This window comes from Hippoglossus stenolepis, chromosome 14 (assembly GCF_022539355.2).
Source record: "Hippoglossus stenolepis isolate QCI-W04-F060 chromosome 14, HSTE1.2, whole genome shotgun sequence".
Classification (NCBI taxonomy): Eukaryota; Metazoa; Chordata; class Actinopteri; order Pleuronectiformes; family Pleuronectidae; genus Hippoglossus; species Hippoglossus stenolepis.
The window spans coordinates 19967539-19990077 of NC_061496.1; the positions used below are offsets into that span (position 1 = coordinate 19967539).

At 42.3% G+C, this 22539-nt stretch overlaps 4 protein-coding genes across 6 annotated transcripts; all 4 read right to left on the minus strand.

Annotated features, from left to right (window-relative positions):
* Positions 1 to 439: 439 nt before the first annotated feature.
* Positions 440 to 2222, minus strand: faslg (Fas ligand (TNF superfamily, member 6)). The gene is made up of 4 exons (XM_035176849.1): positions 1884 to 2222; positions 1308 to 1350; positions 1149 to 1211; positions 440 to 1062 (listed from the first exon to the last, which is right to left on the minus strand). Exons 1-4 carry the CDS (start codon positions 2160 to 2162, stop codon positions 644 to 646), a joined length of 804 nt encoding a protein of 267 aa, XP_035032740.1. The 5' UTR covers positions 2163 to 2222; the 3' UTR covers positions 440 to 643.
* A 1796-nt stretch (positions 2223 to 4018) lies between these two features.
* Positions 4019 to 7018, minus strand: si:dkey-86e18.1 (uncharacterized protein LOC557342 homolog). 3 transcript variants are annotated; one of them, XM_035177590.1, is made up of 5 exons: positions 6847 to 7018; positions 6683 to 6723; positions 6510 to 6604; positions 6219 to 6408; positions 4019 to 4754 (listed from the first exon to the last, which is right to left on the minus strand). In XM_035177590.1, the coding sequence occupies exons 1-5, from the start codon at positions 6999 to 7001 to the stop codon at positions 4177 to 4179; spliced, it is 1059 nt and encodes a 352-aa protein (XP_035033481.1). In that variant the 5' UTR covers positions 7002 to 7018; the 3' UTR covers positions 4019 to 4176. The 3 variants fall into 3 exon arrangements, with proteins under 3 accessions (XP_035033481.1, XP_035033484.1, XP_035033483.1); XM_035177593.1 differs by having other exon boundaries at positions 6510 to 6584; positions 6847 to 7005; XM_035177592.1 differs by lacking the exon at positions 6683 to 6723 and having other exon boundaries at positions 6510 to 6634; positions 6847 to 7007.
* Positions 7019 to 9142: 2124 nt separating this feature from the next.
* On the minus strand, positions 9143 to 12717 carry LOC118121286 (CARD- and ANK-containing Inflammasome Adaptor Protein). Its single transcript, XM_035177048.1, has 4 exons — positions 11541 to 12717; positions 11230 to 11413; positions 10275 to 10497; positions 9143 to 9918 (listed from the first exon to the last, which is right to left on the minus strand). The coding sequence occupies exons 1-4, from the start codon at positions 12715 to 12717 to the stop codon at positions 9169 to 9171; spliced, it is 2334 nt and encodes a 777-aa protein (XP_035032939.1). The 3' UTR covers positions 9143 to 9168.
* A 2615-nt stretch (positions 12718 to 15332) lies between these two features.
* On the minus strand, positions 15333 to 17323 carry jun (Jun proto-oncogene, AP-1 transcription factor subunit). Its single transcript, XM_035177299.1, has one exon. The coding sequence runs from the start codon at positions 17036 to 17038 to the stop codon at positions 16061 to 16063; it is 978 nt and encodes a 325-aa protein (XP_035033190.1). The 5' UTR covers positions 17039 to 17323; the 3' UTR covers positions 15333 to 16060.
* Positions 17324 to 22539: the final 5216 nt, after the last annotated feature.

The following is a 22539-nucleotide window of genomic DNA, read 5'->3' on the forward strand; positions in this document are numbered from 1 at the left end:
TCATTTTTAGATTATTTTCCTTTAAATGCACTACATTTTATTTCTTAGATTTTATTCACTTCAATGCATCTATTCTCTCTCATTTTATCATTGTATTCTTCATACATATCTTTCTATTTATTTCTGTTCTGTTCTTCTTCAGGAGTTGTGCAGGTGTGTGGGTGGGCAGCTGATGTCTGATGGGTGGGTCGTTACATGGGTAAATGAATCACAAAGGTTATTTGCCTGCGACCCCCGCTGGTTGATTGGGGCCTGGGAGGCCTCTGGAGCACCAGTTGCCCGTCCAACTGGATCCACCTGAGGGAAGAAGTTCCCTCAGGTCCTTTTTCGAGTGTTTTTGTATTTTTTTTGTATTTTGCCATCACTCAGTATTAACGAACTGCACCAACATGACACCCTTTAGTTTTCAATCAGAAAGACTTCACTTCCTTGTCAGACGTTAACTTAAATTATCTCTTTATTTATTACAAAACAATATTCTTAAAATACTTTTTTAATGATTGTCAGATCAAAATAAATATTTTACAAATGCTACAAATAAATCAGCATCTTAGTGTCAACATTTACAAAAGGCGCAATATTTGTTTTCCACTGTTTACATTCTGTCATTGACTAAAAAACTAAGCCCATCAGCACAAACTCTTCATATCTTGTAGAGACCAAAGAAGTTGGCATAATGTTCATGGCTGAGATATTTGGGGTGCGATACGTTCACAAACACTCTGTCGTATTTCTGCAGCTTCACGGCAGAGGCCAGGAAACTGTCAGAGGTCCAGGGGTGCTCCAGCTGCTGAGGGCAGAAGCTGTCTCTGTGGGCCTCCATCAGGGTGAGGGGTGGCGAGGGTCTCGCTCTCCTCACAAACACGGAGTGAAAGAACGAGGAAGCGGATGAGCAGCCCTTAAAGATCAACTCCACCCGTGAGTAGACGTGATAGAATCCGCTCTCATTGACCCGCAGGCTGCCATCCTCAATCTGGTAGGTCACTCCTCCAGATAAGAAGGGCCGACCCCCCTTCAGTTCCCATCGCAAAGTCTTATGGAATATCTCTTTCTGGATCTGCCCTGGAAGAGGAGAGACGAGCGAGATGTAACAAAATGTGGATTTTTCAAAAATCTGAGTAAGGATTAAATTTGAATAGAAATATTACCTGTCACATGTGCTGCAGTTCTGTCGTCTTTGTCTTCGTCATGCAGCTCAGGTTCATAGAGACCTTTAACAAACCTCACATTAATTTCACTTTCACCTTTTCTTTTACTGTATCACTTTGATGTTAATATTACACGTGTTAAGATGTGTTTGAACTCACCTATTTGCTTTTGAGCCATATTAAACTCTGTCACAGGTTCACCCTGCAGCGAAATGAGAGAAACAGAGAAATCTCATGACCACATCACACAGAGGCGTTTTTTTCTCTTCCTCTCTGAGTTAAACTCTCAGCGTGGGAGGATATCCTGTCTCACTGGACTGGCAACCACATATGGAACGGCCAAGTCCTTGGTTTGCAATGTTTAAATGTCAGGCCAGAGCTGAGGTGTGCAGACTCTTCAAATTATGGTGAATTCATTATTTAACTTTGCAGCTCTGAGTTTCAGTTTCCAGCCACTTTTTCCACGCTCCTACTTTACACCTCTGTCTCTCTCTCTCTCTCCGTGTAACAGTGAGAGAAGTCATATCTTTTAATCTTTTGCAGATATGTCCCCATTAAAATTAGACAAATAATATTATGCACAAAGAAATACTATGTCATCCTCCAGCATTTCGTCTCTACCTAATTTGCAAAAGGTCACAACCTTATTAAGCCTTCACACTACTGTTCCTAATTCAGTAAACAAATATTAAATAAAATGAAAATGTCAAACCACCCTCCTCACTACCTTCTTACCTGTCTCATCTGTCTCATCTCTGTCTTCATGTTATAAATCTGATAGGCCTCAAAGCCCAGGGCTGCAAACACCAGCAGGAACAGCAGCAGGACGATCATAGTCAGACAGGGGCTGACGCGCGTGAAGCCCCCACTCTTCCCATGGCTCCTCGCCCTCTCCTGGGCAGGAGGCGACGTCCAGCAGGGCACAAGACTCGGAGGCTGGGCAGGATTACCCGGACTTCCACCTCCATCCACGAGGAACACCTGTGGGAATGGATACCTGTGGTCGCAGCTCATGGTGCAGGACGTACCGAGTGACAAACTGTGTGTGCATCAATCGCCTCTGAATGAAGGAGGCGTTTGTCTTAGCACCTCTGCTTTAAAACACCAAGCTTGAGTCATTAACCACCCGCAGAGCCCTCCCACCACAGTGAAGACAAGTGCACATCACTTTTTATAAACTCTAAACTAACATATGCCTCCACTGATTTTTCTCTGGGCTGCTTTGTTGGATGGTATTTATTAATTACCACAACCTTTATTAGGCTTTATCTCAGCTTTGGCTCCTTTATGTGCTTTGTCGTTCAGGCTGAGGGGACAGGAAGCTACAGGTTTCACCTGACCCTGACTTCACACACCACCACCGCATTCATCAGAGAGAATTCAGAAACATTCCACAAAAGGAAAGATTGAGCAGCATCACACACAGTCATCTAACCAGCACTTTATATGCAACAGGTCTTGTAGACCAAATAATGCCCTTTTCAAAATGTTCACACTCTTCTGGTTTTTCCAATCAAAGCCAAAATGCATTATAATCTAAATGTATTATTTCATTGGATATTCGTCTTTATGAGGCACAGAATGTTTGGTAAACAGTGATGCAGCAGTTTCAGTAGCACACAGCGTATTCTTGGTGGGAAGATGCTGCTGCCACATGAAAAGCACCAATATCTACACAGGCTTTCGTGCCTGTGAAAAAACGGTAGCGAGTGTAGGTAGCGTGACGTAACAATTAACCTCAAACAATACCTCTCAGAGATGAGCTTACAGGAAAGCTGAACACCAACACACACACACACACACAAACACACACACACACACACACACTTCTCCCCTCTAAGTGTCTTTCTGACACTTTGGGGTCGTTTCCTAGGAATATGAAGTAATTACGCTGCTTCTTCATTGCGGTTGCAGCACTTTCCGTTATGAAATCAGTTTTCATGTGTTGCTTGACGAGAAAACGATGTTTCCAAATCAGTTTGGTCTCTCTAGTTTGCTTTTAGTGGTTTCTGAAAGATGAGATAGAGATAAAGATGCATCTTTATGACCTCAAAGATAGGAGCTTAATACAAGAAACATCCTTTAAGTGGAGGGAGGCTGCAGCAGTGCTGTTTTTAGCTCACTTTGATTTACATCAACTGTAAAGCTTAGCCAATATTGTACGTTGTGTCAAAGTTTGTTTTTTGTGTGTATTTTGGTAACTGCATAGAAAGCACTGTTCAGTTTCATTTTTCCAGGCATCTCCGCCGACAGAGGGAAACCCACCTTGCATTGTGCATAGCAAGCTTTTACTTAAAGGTTAATTTGCGGCAAACGTAACCATGAACTGCACAGGGTCTGCTTTCTAGAAGCGACCTGTTTCCCCGAAGTGTCATGCAGAAAGCGTGACTGGTCCTGTCAGCAGCAGCAGCAGCAGCAGCAGCCCAGGGCGGGTTAGGTGGGAGGGAAGGCGTTTGGGGTCTAACCAGATTGTGTTCAGAGATGCTGCTCCAGTTAATACAACCAGACTTACACTGAATCAGCAAGTATCTCTATTAGTTACTGTGTTTTTCTCACACATTGCCCATCCTGTCTGCTGGAGCTGTGGTCGTGATGACATAAAGGAATCTTTTTCTCTTAAGCAGCAGGTCCTGTTAGTGTGGCTTTAATTCTAAACTGAAACCTATCTTTTGTTGATTCATTGATTAAGTTCATCTTTTTTCTATATAACTATATATTCTCACATCGAATTATTCAGATTCATCATCTTCATGTTTAAAAGACTTTGTTAAATTCTACTAAATCACACAGCATGGCACCTTACATACTTGAGAAAATATAGCCTATTTAAGAAGAAAATGTAGGATTTGGTTTTTAAAAAGTCCAGGAAATTTTGGTTTTTAATTCTTTATTATTATTATATTTAATTGTTTTTTTACAAAGTACTTTTATCACATCAATCTTGTTGTTCACATGACCTGCCAGCCCTTGAAAGTACACAAAATGTATAAAAATGTAAACTACTACGTATGTCTGATGATCTACAATATCACGTGTCCCACTCCCCATCAGAGGAAGAGTAACAGTCTAATCCCAGGACGTGACCTGTGCTCTCCTCTGTTGTGCACGAGTTCGATGATTTCTCAGGTTTCCTCTCTGCTGCTTCACACTCTGACTTATGTTGTTGGACGGCACCTTTCAGTCCGAAAACCAAACCCTCCATTGTCCCGACATCTCTCTCTGTGTCTCTGTTCTGTGATGAAAATGTTTGACCTGACAGGGAATTACTGAGGTTTGGCAGGCCTGACTGCAGTACCCTGGCTAGACTCTGTGTTCGAGACGAGCTGAGCTGAACCGACGGCCCTCTGAACGCAGCGGTGGCCACTGCCAGTCGTGTGCGGTCAAAGGAGAGCGGCTGGTCCTGGTCTGCGCAGACTGTCTCTGAGGTTTCTGACCTCGGGTTGGTGGGGACAGGGGTTTGACGTCTGGCCTCTGAATATCTGAGAGGTCCCTCCCTCTCGGTGGCTGAGGTTTGGTGACATCCTGTCCGGCTGCTAGCCAAGTCAGGTTCAGCTCCACTCCACTGACTGCTGTCGTCATGTGAATCACTGCGCCGAGGGTTTTTAACTGTAAACCAGAGTGACGACACAGAAATGAAAGAGAAATGAAAGGACTGTTTGCCACAGGTGTATTAAAGGACTTGTTCAACCAAAATGAATGATGATCTGTCAGAAATGTTCAAAGCTGATTAGTCAGGTAATAGTAATAGAAAGTGATACAGTTATATTTGGCAGAGAGGGATTTTTATACTTATCAGAGCCCAGGAGACACATTCAAAACATGTGCTGCACACAAATGATATAAATATTGATGTTAAATATGTTTTTATTTGCCTATTTAGAAATATAAGACAGGCTCTGGTTGCCCTGCAGATATCACATGAAGTCAAAGGGGTAAATACAACTCGTTGCATATTCTGGTATCTATAAGTGAGAAATTAACAAATGGTCAAATTTTTATTTGTTGTTACCGTCTTGAAATGGAGAAGTTTGGAAATGGTGCTGGCCCCATTTTAGTTTGAAAACTCTGGTGGCCTCACAGCCGCTTCCTGACTGGGTCTTTTCAGTCAGGACATAGCATTCACTGATTCATTACGCTGCTATCATATGATCCTCTTCCTGAAGAAAACAACCAGCATTCGCCTCGGCTACCAGTGTATTACACAACGCATGTAATCAATTACTTATCTTTTGTCTTTGCTCACAGCTGTTGTGCGGTTAAATTCTGCATTTTACAATGATACACCTGCTTTCATGTGTAGCTGACGAGCAATCTGTGTGAACCGCCACACGCTTGCCTTCCTGTTGACACCGGCATGAGCTCAGGGTATGTGACTGGTCACGTTATATGCATTTTCAGGTGGGTTAGAATGGACGGGGACCAAAACGCTTGTGTGGACAGAGATTGATTACAAATTGTTCTGCTCTGACTTCAGGCAGAGTGTAAAGAAACTTTAATTCTGATATTACACTTTGACAAGTTAAAACACTGGATTTATAAACACTGGATCCATGACATGAATAGATGTGGATCATGATCGTGGATGGTGGTGGCAGCTGATCGTGGATTATGATTACAACTAAATTGCTTTGATATACCTCCTCACATACTCCACCATTCTACCTGACACCTCTATCATTAGGACTGTCATAACTCCTCCCTTTATTTCTGTCAGACATTTCCTTATGTACAAATACCTTGAATCTTGATACACCTCTCCATTTAGATGCTGTCTTTTCTAATCAATGTTATAAATATTGTTATTGTGTTGATGTGCTTTGCTACTTGCAGAATTAATTGCACTTCTGTCTGTTCTTCAGGGGGGTTATTTTTCATCACTCTCGATGAGGATTAGGGCCAGAGGATGTCACACCTTGTTAACCTCTATGAGACAACTGTGATTTGTGAATATGGCCTACTCGAAAGGAATGAGACAGACTGATTGAGTACTCAGTTGACTGCATCATAATTATACCTCAACAGTATATTTGCAGTACATGAGCGGTGAGTCACGACCTGTAACACACCGACCTGTTCCCTGAGAGGCCTGTGTCTCTGCTCTCCTCTTGCAGTACCCTCGAGGAGTCCATGGCTTGTGTTTACACGAAGGGTCGAGCGCTCGCAGTTTGGCGATGAATCTTTTGTACTCTTTCTCCAGAGCCTCGATGCGCAGCTGGAACTCAGCTATCTTCCTCTCTGGGTAGTGAGACAGCTGGGACTGCTGAGAGGCCGGAGACAGGGGAGAGCAGCAGAGTTCAGTCATCATCATCATCCACATGCATGTCAACTAGATACCCTGCCCCCTGCGGAAGGTCCCCTTACTTGCAGGTAATACTCTATTTCATTCTTGATGCTGGGGATCCACTTGGTCACAGACGAGGCTGAATTGAGAGTGGACTGTGGAGGAGAAGGTTTGGCTGAGACAAGCTGCTGCAGGTGACAGTGAACTGAGATGAACAAGAGATCAACAGTTTAGTGTGAATAACTTCTCTCACCAGCTTCGGTCTGCGCTCGTGAGCATCTCGGAGTCGTCCCTCTGCACATGGGGGACACAGAGAGTTAGCATTGGTGCGGCTAACAGCTAAAGCTAGCTGTCCGCGGAGCAGGAAGTGTGTTCATCAGTCAGATGCTCAGTAAGTGTCACTTTCCTGCCGCTCACCCTCTCTCTCCTTCTGCAGCCACAGTCTGTTCAGTTTCCCTTGTTGCTTCTCCTCGTTTCTCGCCATCGTCCCCACTCACCATAAACAATGTCACGTGACACATGTCCTCTTCTTCTGCTGCTAATCTTGCATTGCTAACAAGTTGTTGTGGCATTGCCGCCACCTTCTGAGCTGGAGTGTGTATTGTAAAAATAAATGTCCAAAAAAAGAGAGAGAACTTAATTTATTTGATATTTATATACTTATAGAGTTCAAGATGAGTTGTTCTGTCAATTCAAATTTTATACAGTGGTCATGCAGCTTGGAAATTGGTATTACGGTAAAGGGGGATTAGAGGGACAGTCAACAACATTTTCATAATGGTATTTATAACATGCTCTTAATAAATATTAGTTAAAATACATCCTTAAGAGCTGACAAAGAATTTTATTTTGTTCATGGTGACCCCCTCTGTCTGCATGTCAAGTTTTAGAAGACTTTCCTGTGGAAATTTTGAAAAATTTTAAAGGTTCAGTGTGTAGAATTTAGTAACCTCTAGTGGTGAAGTTGCATGTTGCAGCTTAATCTCCCTCACCTCACCTCAACTCACCCTCCCCTTCCCAACATGAAAGAGAACCTGTGGAGCTTTTAGTTGTCATAAAAACTCAAAAGGTTTTTAGTTTTTCCAGCTGGACGACTGTTAAAGACATGGCAGCCTCCATAGAGAGGACCCGCTCTCGATGTAAATATCAAGTATTTTTATATTTTTTATTTTCTATTCTCTTCCATTGTCTTTGTTTGTGAATGTTTTTGTAGTAATGGTTTACGGCATTTTTTTACACTTTTAACCCTAACCCACTTTTATTTGTAAGCCTTTTAAAACAACAGGGTAGGGTATTTCCTCTCAGAAGATGCTTGTATAGTGTTCAACACTTCAACTGAGATTAAATGTAGGTGTCTTGTTCCCACGCCTTATTAACTTGTGGCCACGTAATAATATTTTCCCTCCAATATCACCAGGGGGGGACTCCATAGACGAAGTGTTTTTAAAATGAATTCTTCTGAAAAAGAAAGAAGTGAAATTAAAGGTAAAATTAAGCCCTTGATTCCAGAATGTTTTGGATGTAAGCGTTTCTGTTCCTCCAGTATTTTTTTCTTCATATTTTAGCAGATAACCAAAGATGTAAAATGAACAAATAATCTAAATATTATATTTAAATACTCAACTTTGAACTGTTATTGTCTTATGTCATACCATGATTTCATGACAGTAGCCTGCATGTCATTTGTCATAAAGAATACTGACATAATAGAAAAAGATCAGTTTCACATCATTTATATGAACCTTTCACAAAATCAAATCAGATCATTTACTTTATTTAATTATTATTTTCAAACCAATTACCTCATCAACTAGAACATATTTATTTCATATACATATACTACATATCTGCTTTCAATCCTACATTATTCGCTTGAATTGAATATAAGTTTCTGAAAATAAGATTTCCCTCATTAGTATACAAAGTTATGGAGCCAGGTGCTTTAAAATCTAAACAGAAAATATGAGTCATATTGATTACCTATGGTAAGATGGGAACGGTTGCCATAGGGTCTATTCCTCCAATCAGAAATGTGCTAGAATCACAAAACACATTCTGCTTTGATTCATAGAATGGAAATGTGAGGTGGTGAGGGTGGTGGATGTGGGAGGAAGAAAAAAAATGTTAACGTGCAAGAATGCTGATTGTGACAAACTGATATAAAAAACATTCCACAGTGACGCGCTTGGGTCTCCGGTGGTTGTGGTGATAGTCACTTGGTATTTTGATACAGGAGGAAAAGCTAGTCTTCATCACCAGCCATTAACTTCATCAACCACAGTCATCCTGCACAACTTGCACCTTTGCATACATTTTGAAAAAGGATATGTGAAATCTACAATGAATCTTTAACATTTTCAAGCAGACCACAAAACAATGAAACAATTTAAACATTGCAAATGTTATAAAACAGCTGTTAGAGAGTAAGTGTTAAAGGCCTACAACAAAAGCTTACTCTCACTTACAATCACGGACATTATTGTTGCACTAAACCTCACAACCATAAAGTAGGCTACATTGAACAAGTGTAGATATTCAACCCAGGCCACAGACATGTTAACAGCACAAAGACACTGTATTTTGGCAGTGCAGTGATTGTATGCAGGAGCATGACTTTAGCACCTTACACAAGTTATGATCAAGCTTTGATGTGTGATTCCATCTATCAAAGCTTATATCAATATCGCTTAAAATAATCTCTCTGTTCCCGTCAGTCTCTTTCTTATTTATTTTCTCCCTCTACTTGATGAGAAACATCTTTCTCTTGAGTAAAGTTGCAATGCTCTCATGTTCTGGTGTGTCTCCACTCTCTGCCACCTGCAGCGGCGTCCTCCTCACTTTATTTTGAGCCTGTAGATTCACCTTCTTCCATCCCCTGCTGTGTGCGGCTTGGCCCCAGTTTACAAGCCTCTTCACCACCTCCTGGTGTCCACCTCGGACAGCACAGTGCAGAGGAGTGTCTTTGCTGTGATCTGTAGCGTTGATCTTTGCTCCGGCCTCCAGCAGCAGCACTGCCACACTGTCGTGGCCTTTCTCGGCTGCCGCATGAAGCGGTGTTCTCCTCCATGCATTCCTCTCCTCTATCCCCTTGTTGCTCAGTGACTGTAGAAGAGCTGAAACCACACCGGTATGACCACCAGCCGCTGCGTAGTGCAGAGGCGTGGAGCCATCCATGTCTTTAGCACCTCCATTTGCCTTGTGGTGCAACAGTGAAACAACAGCATTTAACCTCCGCTCCATAGCAGCCAGGTGGAGGGCAGTTTCCTTCTTGTTGTCAGTGGTGCTTGTGTTGGCTGTGGCCGACAACATCAAGTCCACCACCCTGCACTCTGCAGGGGAAGAGGCTGCCCAGTGCAGGGCGGTCCTGCCCAGCTTATCTCTCACTGCTGGATCTGCCTTATTCTGAAGAAGCTGGATCACTGTGTCTGCATGGCCCTGCTGACCGGCTAAATGAAGAGCAGTCAGTCCGTCCTGGTTTACTGCATTTACCTGAAGAAATAACACACAGGCCCCCAAAACATATTGTAAATATATGCAAAACAGACACCAATCTCTGCAAAAGAGGGTAAGTGTGATTCTTTGTCTGTTAGCAGGATTACTCCAAAACTACTGGACTGATTATCAAAAAAGTCACACAAAACATGCAAATGCAGCTGTTTGACATTATGAGATAGGACGTTTTTAGACATTTTCCTTTATTTCTCAGAGAATAATTCATGGATCTTGATGAAATCTAAATCACACATGTTAAGGGGAAATTTGGTGCAGATCCAAATAAAACTCTGGGTCTAGTGAATGTAATTGTGGTTTCATGGCTGAGGTATGCGCTCTAGTGGACCTTTTACCTGTGATCCAGCTTTGATCAACAGACCCACCAAGTCTGATCGATCAGACAGAGCTGCCAGGTGTAGAGGGTGTTGGTCTTGGGGTCCAGTAATGTTGGGGTCCAATCCCTTTTCCAGCAATGTCTGAACTATGGGCACACTGCCACTGTGAACAGCCAGGTGCAAGGCTGAGGAGCAGTCGCATAAAGCAGCATCTATTTTGGCCTGTTTTGCTAGTAGCACTCTGAAATAAAAAAATGTAAGATACTATTTATAATCAATGAACCATAACATACAAGGCAGGGTGACATATCCATGGAGAACTGTCTCAAAGAAAATGGTTTAATTAGCAACCGAGCAAGCAGCTTATGTGTACTGTCAAACCATACTCTACAAAGATACAGATACATGAACATACAGTAGATAATCAGTAACAAAAGTAACAATGTGAAGTGGTCACAAATGTCATTAAAAAAGTAAAGAAGGATCAAAACTAAGCAGAATCATAAATATCAAAATTTTAGCTCACACAATGCAGCTCAATCTCCGGGAGTCAGTTCAGAGATACAGCAGGAACCAACTCCACATCACCAGATTGATCATTTTCAAACTTATACTTTCCAATTTCCATTCTTTGTTTTTTGAATTTTCTGTTTTGCGATCCTTATTTTGTCTTTTGAAAATTGAAATTTGGATGAGAGCCTGACTGTTTTATTGGTTAGCTCATATGAGTCTTTCACACATATCTGTATCTGTTTAAATTCAAACTCTATATATTTGGTTGTATTTGTGATTTATTTTTATAATAAAGTTTGAGTTTCTCAATTACATTTCTTTGTCATTAGGTTTTCATAATGACATCATAATAATCATTGGCTAAGATTTTGTACTCCCTAATAGAATCGGCTCTCTTATATTCCTGCAGTTGAATGAGTACAGGAGTCATGCCATGTGCATCGTTGTTGGAGACAGTTACCTGAAGACTTCAGGGTGTCCCAGCTCAGCAGCCAGCAGGAGAGGAGTGTATCCCTGTGTGTCACACATGTTTACATCTGCTCCGCTGTCAATCAGAGCAGTCACTGTTCCATGCTGGTTCTGTCTAACAGCGGAGAACAGAGCCAAGCCCAGCACTTCTTCACTCAGAGCTCCTCTGGCATTAGCTGTCGACAAAACATTTTGTGAACTTATATGTTTGCACTTCATAATCTACAACTCAGAAAGGAATTCATGCTGATGTTGCAATAATTCAAGATTGCTGTGTTAAAGTCTTTGGGGGAAAAAACTCACAGAGCAGCAGGTGTATAACTGATTCCTGATTGTGTTCAATGGCTTCATTTATAACATTGTCGTCAACTTCAGCTCCTGCATTCAGAAGCACAGTCACAGTTTCCTCATTGCTCCTGGCAACTGCATAAAACAGAGGTGTTTTTCCGTGGTTGTTTCTGGCCTCGACAGCGGCCCCACGCTGCAGCAGCAGCTCAGCCAGCCTCCAGTTGTCTTGAATGGCTGCCATGTGGAGAAACATGTCCTGCGTGTGGCTCTCAGTCTGTCTGGCCTCCTCCTTCACCAGCACCGTCACAACATCCACATGCTCATTCTCTGCTGCCAAGTGAAGGGGGGTTTTATCGTGGAGATCCAAAGAGTAGATGGGGGCCCCGGCCTTTACCAGGGCCCTGACTATCTCATTGTGACCCCTGCTGGCTGCGCTGTGAAGAGCTGTGTGACCATGATTATCCTGCAGGTCCAATCTGGCTCCTTTACGGATCAAGAGCTCAGAGATGGAAAGGTGCCCGTGTTTAGCAGCTACATGTAATAGAGTCTCATTGGAAGAATTAACAGAGTTAATATCAGTGTCCTTTAACAGCTCTTCCAGGAGTACCAGGTCGCCGTCTGTAGCGATCATGTGAACAAGGTTTTCTGGTTTATCTGGTGCTGCTTTATCCCCTAGTTTTTCAAGTGGCACAGGACTGCTGTCTTCTATCTCAGGGCTAAATCTTTTAGATTTCTCCGAGGCAAGTAAACCACGAGTCTTCTTCTTCTTAGTCATAGTGACTTTCCCTGCCATTCCCTCCTTTTCCTTTTCCAGCAAATATCCAATCAGCTGTCTCCTTGTGTCTCTAATATGTTCACTCACGCTCCCCACGTAGGCCCTGATTCCCTGATAAAGGTCGGGCTCTGCCAGCATGAGACAGGGATGAAAAAACTTCCTACATGCCCTCTCACCTCTGGCCTCCAGGATTTCCAGGACCCTGGAGTTCTGTTCTTTCCGAGTCCTGATGCTCAGAACGATGGATCTCTTAGCCGCTGTCATGACCCCCTCTGTGACGAGTAGATCCAGTAGATCCTCAGTATGTGAGATCCCATAAACCAGATCCTTTCTCTTTGCCCGGATCACATCCACAGCATACGGGTTGATATGGTTTGATGCTGCTTGAGCATCAAAACCCTTGAGTATGTTTAACATTATAAATAACCTAAGAATGTGAAGTAAGAATCCAGTAACCTGTGGTTCCAGCTGCTGTGTGTGTGTGTGTGTGAGTATGTGTTTGATACCTTATTGCTAAGTGAAACACCTGATCCTAGCAACTCAGACAAAAGCCATTCACTGAAGATATGTCCCACTAAACCTGCAATTTGTGAGATTATGTGACAAACTTGTAGTACGGTCACCGCAGGCTGCCTCTAAAATCCCATGTGGAGATATGAAAATCTTTTTTAACATATAAAGTGGACTTAGAGCACTTAGTGGAGTGGAGCTTTGGCCTGGTTTTACACTGTTAGAAGCTGGTCGTCATGGTGACCTGTGTGTGTGTGAGAGAGAGAGAGAGAGAGAGAGAGAGAGAGAGAGAGAGAGAGAGAGAGAGAGAGAGAGAGAGAGAGAGAGAGAGAGAGAGAGAGAGAGAGAGAGAGAGAGAGAGAGAGAGGATATGTGAGCATGACTGAACATGTGTGGGTGCAGAAGTGATGCACTCCACGGGGTAACCCCATTCTGCTCAGCCTATGTGTCACAAAATTTGTGAGATATCAAATTATCTAGTAATTAAATCCTAAACGTGTGCACTTTTTACACTGAATATCTCCCACTAAAGTTACGTTTGTGTCAAATATGCCACACGCAGAGAGAAATACAACAAAACCATACCATGTATATTGTCTTGATTTTATCTTATTTCATTCTCTCTATGTGTCTTTATATTGTATATTGTCTTCATTTTATCTTATTTGACTCCCTCTTTTTACTGTATATTAAGTTTGTTATATTATTATTAGATTTGACCATGAAATAGGTCTGAAGTTGTGATCTGCACGTTGTTTTATCCTCTTCAAAACTTCTTATTATGCAGAGATTACTGAGTCGATTCACTTCCCGTAATACACGCCCCCTCCATCGTGACGTAGATAGTCCGAGTGTTCCCTCTCCTTATATGGTCAGGAAGGACACCGTTTTCCGGATGATGTCACGTTGCCCCATGTTTGAGAAACTGGAGCAGATTGGAGCAGATATAGTGACAATCAGAATTAGCCTTTTAATTAAACATTTTAAATTACTTTATTTTATATAAATATCATACTTCCAGAACATAAACATTTATAACTGATTAATTATGGTATTGTTATGACCGGATATTAAATTAGCCGACTGTCGTTACATTTATTTTTTGGGATAGAAAAATAGAAAAATAAGTTGAAATGGCCGCAAGTTTTGCATTGGAGTTTATAAGAAAAGAAAGAAAAGAAAGAAAAGAAAGAAAAGAAAGAAAAGAAAGAAAAGAAAGAAAGAAATATAATATTGAAGCTACTAAAACAGACAATATATAACTATTTGACTCACGTTAGTTCTTTGTGTCTCATCACTACTGATGATTCAAAACGAGCTGCAATAGTTTGATGTAGATTTACAGGGAGCACCAGGCCGTTGAATTTGTCCTGTGACTTAGTCTGTGTCGTCCTCTAGTGTTTCATTATAAACATTACACACTAGTGACTGAGAAGTTGGAATGTTTAAACCTGTGGTTTTGACCTGTTGAATGTGTCACCTGCTGTCTGTACAGTACTTTACACTGGGCCTATAGTGTCTGGCGGTTTTAAAGGGGGTATCTAGTCATAATATACATCTTTTTTGTTGTACATCTCCCCACTCTGCTTCTTAAATTTAACTTTTAATGAAAAATCTCAATCTCAAAAATGTTTAAAACCTCCAAAAAAATTCATCAGCTTTTATCAGCATTAGAGAATAATCATTTGGTAGTCTATCTATCCTTTATGTCCTGTCAGTGATTTATTGAAAGTGTATTCTTTTACTTTACTATCCTTTTGTTTACGTCTGGATAATTGTTCATGATATTCTATTTTTAGCAGCTGGCATCAAACTTGTTGAAAGGGCACTATATGTAATGTTGTATACAGTTACAGTGTAATTATACACAAATATAATATACCCTCTAAGAGACCCACAGTGGTACTTAAGAATTGTATTGAGTTAAAACTCAGTAATGTGTCTTATGTCTGATCATTTGTGATACAGTTCTGTCTCAGAACCTATTTGTGTTTGAGTTTCAACAGTGTGTGTTCCCATGCAGGGGATGTCTTTATTTACAACAGGACAGGAAGTAAAGTTGAATAACCGAATGGTGCAATAACACAGGATGACCTGTGATCCTCCTCGGATTTAAATCAACATTACCTCAGATGCCACCAAATAAAATGTATCACTTTCATAAACTATGTTGAATGATATTGTGACAGTTTTAAAATAGGATAATATCACTGTATTATAGTGTTAACACCTGAGGTTCGTGTCATAGTCATACTCTTCAGGCAGACCTGTGTGTGTTGGGATAATAAAGTGGAGAGATGAAGCTCTATGTCCTAATTTGCAGAATTGGCCATTGCTGGTCAGTCAGCTGTAACACAATCACTTAACCTGGATCAATACCAGCACTAATGGAATTTACCTTGAGGTATCGGGACCTAGAAGCTCTTGCAACATGTTGCAACATGTTTTATTGTTTGAGCTCCTGGCATGGCACACCCACTTTTTTACTGTCACACACTTACAAGAACACAGAGGCAGCTTTGTTTCATTTCATCTGCTTTATTTTCTTAAATATTGATTAGTTTCTGAAGTGCTCAGGAAACAAAACATAAAAAATTATACAGTATTCTTATTACAAATGGTCAATATAAGTACTCCAAGTTGATCTTATATACATATAACAATGAGTGAAACCCCATTAAACAATTTCAGAAAAAACAAGTAAATCTTGAAGATTTTCCAACTTAAATTCTTACAATTAAGAAAACGAAGTACATTGTACTGTAACTCAGAAGTCAGGCAGCTTTAGTTACAACTCTTCAGCCGTTTAGAGTTGGCCAACACGCCCATGTGTGAGGCCATTGTGGCTACAGCAAGAAACGTCTCTATTGCAGGTTCTTATTTCCTCTAATACTGAATTTCTCCTTTGGTATTCATGAGAAGGTCCATGCAGAGCTGGGTGTAAATCAAGAAAACTTCAGTCCAGTCCAGTTCTGTGAAAGCAGCACGGAACAGAAACAGAAAGGTATCTTGCTTGTTGCCATGCCCCCTCTGGTTCATGGCCACTGTTACTGTCCCGAGCTCATCTCTGGGACGCGCCCCCCGGGAGCGCGGTGCGCTCGGGAACTTTCTGTGCGGCCCACAGATCCTGCCGGTGCCGGTCATCCCGAATCCCGTCCCGACCTCGGGAGACACAGCCACTCACTATCACAGGAAGCGTCCGATTCGTTCAACTACAGTCTTTGCTCTCTCCGCCGCCGCTGACAGCCCCTCAGAAGGTCTGGAGCTGCTGCGTCAACATGAGCTGGCAGCCGCTGTTGACGTGGTTCATCACCTTCTGCTTCAGCTGGGCCACCTGCTCCCGCAGCATGTTGGCGGTGGACGCCAGCTCCGAGTTCTGGGACTTCAGGTTCTTAACTTTGTCCTCCAGCCTCGAGATCCGCTCCAGCTTCCTCTTGCGGCACTTGGAGGCAGCGACGCGGTTCCTCAACCTCTTCCTCTCGGCCTTGATGCGCTCCTGGTTCTCCATGTCGATCGGGGAGAGTGGAGGGGTGTCCCCGGGCATCTCGGGCACGGTTTGGGGCTCCTCTTTGAGAGCCGTGAGCCTAAGCAGAGAGCTGGGCTGGCCGTAGATTGGGAGCTGGGGCGGGGCAGCGGGGAAGGACATAGTCGGGGCTGAGGTGGTGTAGTTCGGTGCCGAGACAGTGCTGATGGCGGGGTGGAAAGTGTTCAAGTCCTCATAGACCGGCGAGTCGGAGCGCATGGTGGCGTTGCTGCTGTACCCGGTGGCACCGACCACCGAGGACACGGGCGGCAGCGCGCTGTTGACACTGGTCTGTGGGGCTGAGGTGACGCTCACGCTGCCCGGAGCCGGCATGTGCTGGTGGTGCAGCTCGGCCAGGGCTCGGACGAACCCCTCCGCGAAGCCCTCCTGCTCGTCAGTGACGTTCTTGGGGCATATGAACTGGGTCGGGGTCGGGGTGGTGGTGATGAGCCCGTTGCTGGACTGGATGATGAGCCGCTCCAGCTCCGGCGAGCCCAGCTTCAGCAAGCCCACGTCCGGGGAGTTGAGGAGCTCGCTGGCCTTGGCGCGGAGGTGCGGCTTCAGGCTGCCCGTCGGGTCCGAGAGGTTCAGGGTCATGTTGTGCTTCAGCGCCTTGGGGTTGCTGTATCCGTAGCCGGCGCTGTCGGGCTGGGAGAAAGCGTTGAGTGAGTCGTCATAGAAAGTAGTTTCCATCTTGGTATACATAGAAGAGAAACCAAAAAACCAGTGCTGCTATAAAAGTCTTCTACAAAAAAAACCCCGTTCCGTCCCTCCGCTCGTCTCCTTGGTTTAAATCAGGTGAAGGAGACTGGTTTCCAAACGTCCTCTCTGTGCGTAAAAGCCTCCGAAGTGAGTGCGCACTGGGCTGACAGGCAGCAGGACTTACTTCTTCGAGCCGCGGCTGGTCAGAGAGCTGTGTCCACACCGGTGTGAATGAAAAGTGCTCTGACTCTCGTGTGTACACTCTGATCTGAGCAGCGTGGATCCAAACCTTATCTGCTGCCGCTGCCTCGCTAAAAATAGCCATGATGTCATGACGGGGTTCTCCCATTGGCTGGAGGGCGTGTCGCGGGGGTGAGGCCCCGCCCCACTTGCCGGGAAGACCACCCAGAAGAGTCCTAATCTCGCGGTGGATTGTGGGATGAGGTAATGCTGGATCGCGAGAGCGTAGGGGCGGTGCATTGTGGGATGACGTATTGTTTTTGAATCTCTGCTTCCCCGCTCTGCTGTCAGTGGCGGGACAGTCACTGTTGTGTTCACAGCTCAGTGTTGTCGAGCTCTGTTTGTGTTGTGGATAAATCCTGCTCGCTGTACTTTTAGTCATTTATTGTTTATTCACTACACTACACTTCAAGTATTGTTACATAATTGTCAATTCTATTCTATATACTAATGTAAATCAAATCAAATAAATTCAGGGTTTATAACAGTTATGAAACAATAACATAAAAGAAAATCACATTGTATTCTATTGAATTCTATTCTATTCTTTATAGTTAAGAAAATCAAATTATTGTTTTTGGTCAAGTATACATGTATATTTAGAAATATTAGTAACAAAGGTAAATAATCTATTCTATTCTATTCATCACTTTATTTACAAAAAAATGAAACTTTTGACTACTTGTGTTAAGACAATGTTTTACAAAATGATCTGGGTTTATAACAGCCATGTAACAGTGATATAAACGAAAATCACAGTCTATTCTGTACAGTAATGCCAATGACACTCTTGTGACAAACTGTGTTAAGACAATATTTTATGAAACAGACACAGCCATTTAACAGTGACTATCTATTCTAAATGTGAACTCTAATGCCTGTGCATTTAAATTGGAGAAAGTGTAGCACAGAGGAGAAAGTGAATGAAAACTCTTACATGAAAACCTATATTCTATAATTTTCCATGTGTATGTGCGCCCACAGTGGAAACTCTTCTTGTATTCTCCGACATTTTGCTTCTTGGTCTGGGATACCATGGTGGTCTCTGGTTGGTGGTCCATTATAAATTGTAAAACACATACACAGAAAAGTGAGGGAGTTAAAATTTGACACCTGTGCAGGTTTACACAAACAGACATATTCATCAGGACTTGTATTAAAGCTCTGTTATTTGCCTGAAGAGCAGAGTCAAGTCCAACTTATTAAGTTTTGAGTTCTGGTAACAGTCTTCCCTTCAGATTTAAACCAATCTGAACATTAATTCAGTCATCAGGAGACAGATGTAATAGGGCCTTTTACTACTGTAAAGACCACACATCAGCAAAAAGCTACATTTAGGACCTTTTATTATTGCCTCAACTACAAATTGTCCATGATAGATCCACAGACTGTCTGTTCGTCCTCATAAAGAGCAAGTACATTTCCTATTATCCATGTCAGGGGGTGTAATTAGTGTAGTGCAGTCCATTGTCCCCTGGCCCCTGGTCAGAAATCATGGCTGGTTTAATGGCAGTAGGTTAACTGGTGTGTCTCGCGGGTTCCCCTCCAGCCGTCCACACTCCCACTGTCTGGGTCACCCTCTGCCCTGCCAGCTTTACTGCCCACTATCTCCTGCGCGCCACGTCTAAATATGTCCCCCTTGTGTGACGAGTAAATCAGCCCCCTGGCGCTGGCTGTCTCAGAGCGGCACCTAAGCAGGATCAAGCGGATCATAAAAAACCACCACAGTCGGACTTTTTATGGCCGCTAATGTTGTCTTTATCTACTGTTGTATACGTCAAACTGTGGCAATCAATAAAGTCGTATATAATCTGATCTAATAGGTGAACTTAACTGATCTCCTGCAATTTCCTTTTTTGATTTAGGTGCTTGAGAAAAAAAACGCTTTGCTTTATGGTCAAACACAATGGAGGGACATGTCAAGGTGAGTCTTATACAATGCACAGATACACTTACTCTCACAGTTTCTTTAAGTTTCATTCATTTTTTTGGTTTTATAACAATCGCCCTGGGGATGAAATGAGAGGAAGCAAAATTAGGACAGGTTGGTTAGTTTCTTGTTTACACTCAGTGTTGCACTGGCACATTCTGAAATATTTATCCACTTTGCCTCATTCATCTATTTATGTACGCTTTACTTCTGAATTAAAGTCCATAAAAGAATCATAAGTAGGTGGTCCAGTGCCCACCCCCTAACAGCAGGGATCCTTGTGTATGACTTCACCCATTGTCTCAAATAGATGGACAAATTTAAGGCAAAACATATGATGTCATTTAAAGTTGTTATCTCATTTGCATTAAAGCTCTTTTCAGAGTCAAATCCCATGGCAAAAGTCAGACCTTAGTAAATTCAGTTTTATATACAGCAATTTTAAATTGTGTTTCATACAGAACCCCTAAATGTTTCAATATGGCTGGAGCGCTGCATGGATTGGGTCTGCTTTTCTTCCCTGGTCGCCATGCGTAAAGTTATAAAGGGGTAACCACAGCGTGGTCGTTTGCCAAAGTCATTTTCTGTGTAGGAATGTTTGGGAAGATTAACAGGGAGAAGCCCTGCTGTTTAAGTGACTATTTAACATGAGGCTGGGATATCCTGCTGCTGCCTTGGTCCCGAGCCTGGACATATGCTCACTTGTGGTCACAGACCGAACTAATTCAGTATTGTCCTTACATTTTGTAGCATAGAGGCATGGACCCAGGAGGGGAAAGGGCAATTAGTAACAGCCTGGAGAAATGACGTAGCCACAGATGTCCGACAGTTGAATTCGAATATGGAATTATGCAGTTATTTGTCTCACATAACTGATTTACAGATTTCAAATCAAGCATCACACCATATTTGTTATTTCTGACTTTTACCCATTCAGCCATTAATGGAACTAGTTCCATTAATGGTTTTTGTTGGCCTGTAAATGTGTTTGCTCTAAATTAATCTTTGCTAACTTCCCAGTGGTGGTGACTCAACTCTTCACATTTCTTCCTCTGTAGTTGTATGTTTTTCCCCAGGATTATGAGTGAACACACTCTATCCAACAAACCCATTTTCAAAGCCCTGTGTTCCTGCTCAGCTGCATCCTGACCTGAAATGGTATATAGGGGCCTTCTGAGTTGTCGAGTCTTTGGCCTTTCCTCCCATCAACCCCTGCATCTCTATTAAGACTTTTTAAATCATAATCCCCCCTCTCCTTCTCTCCTGGTTTTGACCTCTTTCACTCCCTCCATCCTGACGTTACACCTCCACTATTTGCCTCCTTGACTGGATCCCAAATGCCCTCCATTTCCTCCCCCCACACACTTTTGCCTTTCTCTTATCGCTCTCCTCCTCCTCTGTTCTCTTTCTCTCTCTCGTGCCTCTCCCTCTCATCTTACTCCTATCAGTGTTCGTCCAGGCAGCAGGATTTCCCCTGTGATGGGAACAGGCTGTGGCTCAGTTGTATTGTTTCAGCAGCTCTTTTCAGTAAAATCTCAGTTTTTGTGTTGGTATTGTTAAAAGTTAAACCAGTGCATTGACCAAAGCACTGCACAGTACAATGTACAAGCATGTGAAGTCTTTGAAACATAAAAATTTGGTCTCTCTGTCAAATTCAACACTCATTGCGGTTTGCAGGGTCAGTGAGAGACAGGCAGACAGACTGTGAAAGCCTTTGAGACAGTGTTCACTCACAATGGTCAAAGCCTGAGACAACAATGTTTTTTCAGCTGTTATGTGAAGGAAAAAAGTTCCCCATTGAGTGGATTGTGTTTTTGACGGGCCTGTAGTAAGATTATACACTAAGCTGTGTGTGTGTGTGTGTGTGGGGGTTTGTGTGTGTGTGTGTATGTCTGGGTCTGTCCTTCCTGTAAGTGTATGTATGTGTAGGTGTTTTAGGGGCAAACAGCACATAGAGTGTCAGTGCACTGATATTTACAAGGAAACCCCAATCGTGTACATGCAAAAATGATTGATGAATCACAAATCATGATGCATATATTCAAATCATGAGTCAGGTATTACACATAAACACCACAAGTTGTGATTAAGAGGATGTGAAAAATTGCGGGCATACAGAGAGTAGCCCTGAACATATGATGTGTAAATGGCGAAATACATGACTAAATGGCTATATGTAATGAATATAACAATGATAGTTATAGCTAAATATCGTGGACAAATGTTGACGATTAGCTCTAATGCATATGGTTAAACATTTTTGCTAAAAATATTTTTTTTAATGTGTAACTACACTGTAAGCCTGTATAAGTAGAGCATACTTTAAAAATCTGAAGAAATGGGTTGCCCTAAAATTTTAAGTAATGCAAAATAAATACTTGAGTTGATTTAACTTAACAGCTTGAGGGGTGGAATTGTGATTTTAAAGGTATAGTTCACCGAAAAATGAAAATTCACTCTTTATCTACTCAGCACTATGCCGATGGAGGGGTGGGTGAAGTGTCTGAGTCCACAAAACACTTTTGGAGTCTCAGGGGTAAACAGCGTTGCAGGCAAATCCAATAGAATTGAAGTAAATGGTGACCAATTCTTCAAACGTAAAAAAACAACATAAAAAGACATAAAAACGCCTCTATACTGCTCCTGTGGTGTCATCCAAATGTCCGTAAGCCCCAACATTCAAATTCGACTGAAACGGCGTTGTTTACATCAATGTCCGCTGTTATCCTCCTCCTAGTTGCAGCAATAACTGCAGCACTAACTGCAGCTATCGCGAGAACTTCTTACACTTCACCCAACCCTCCATCGACATAGTGGTGAGTAGATAATGAGTACATTTTCATTTTCAGATGAATTAACCCTTCAAGTTCAAAACACTAAAGTCCAAGTTGATTTATCTAAAAAACATTTGTAGTAAAGTATTAGATAGGTGGTTGAAAAAGCTAAATGTTATTGTTAAATGATTTAAAGTTGTTTGGTTAAAGTAGCTTGTATATATACAATATATATGTGTATAAAAGGCAGAAACATACATCTGACAATGATAATCTATGAATTCTTCGTCAATTTTGGGGAAAACAGTAAGTTGGTCGACATCTTTTTCCTCCCATTGTTATCCTCTTTGTCCTTTCTTCTCCCCAATAACACCTTTTTTAAATCATCTTTAAACATCTATTTCTTTGGGAGCCATTTTTATAATTAAAAAGCAAAGACACAGCTAAATGACCCGCTTTCCTTTCAGGATTTACAACATGGTAAAGGCAGGTATCATTGTGATTGGTTATTAGACACACATACTGACACACACACATACACACACATTGAATCTCCCTGA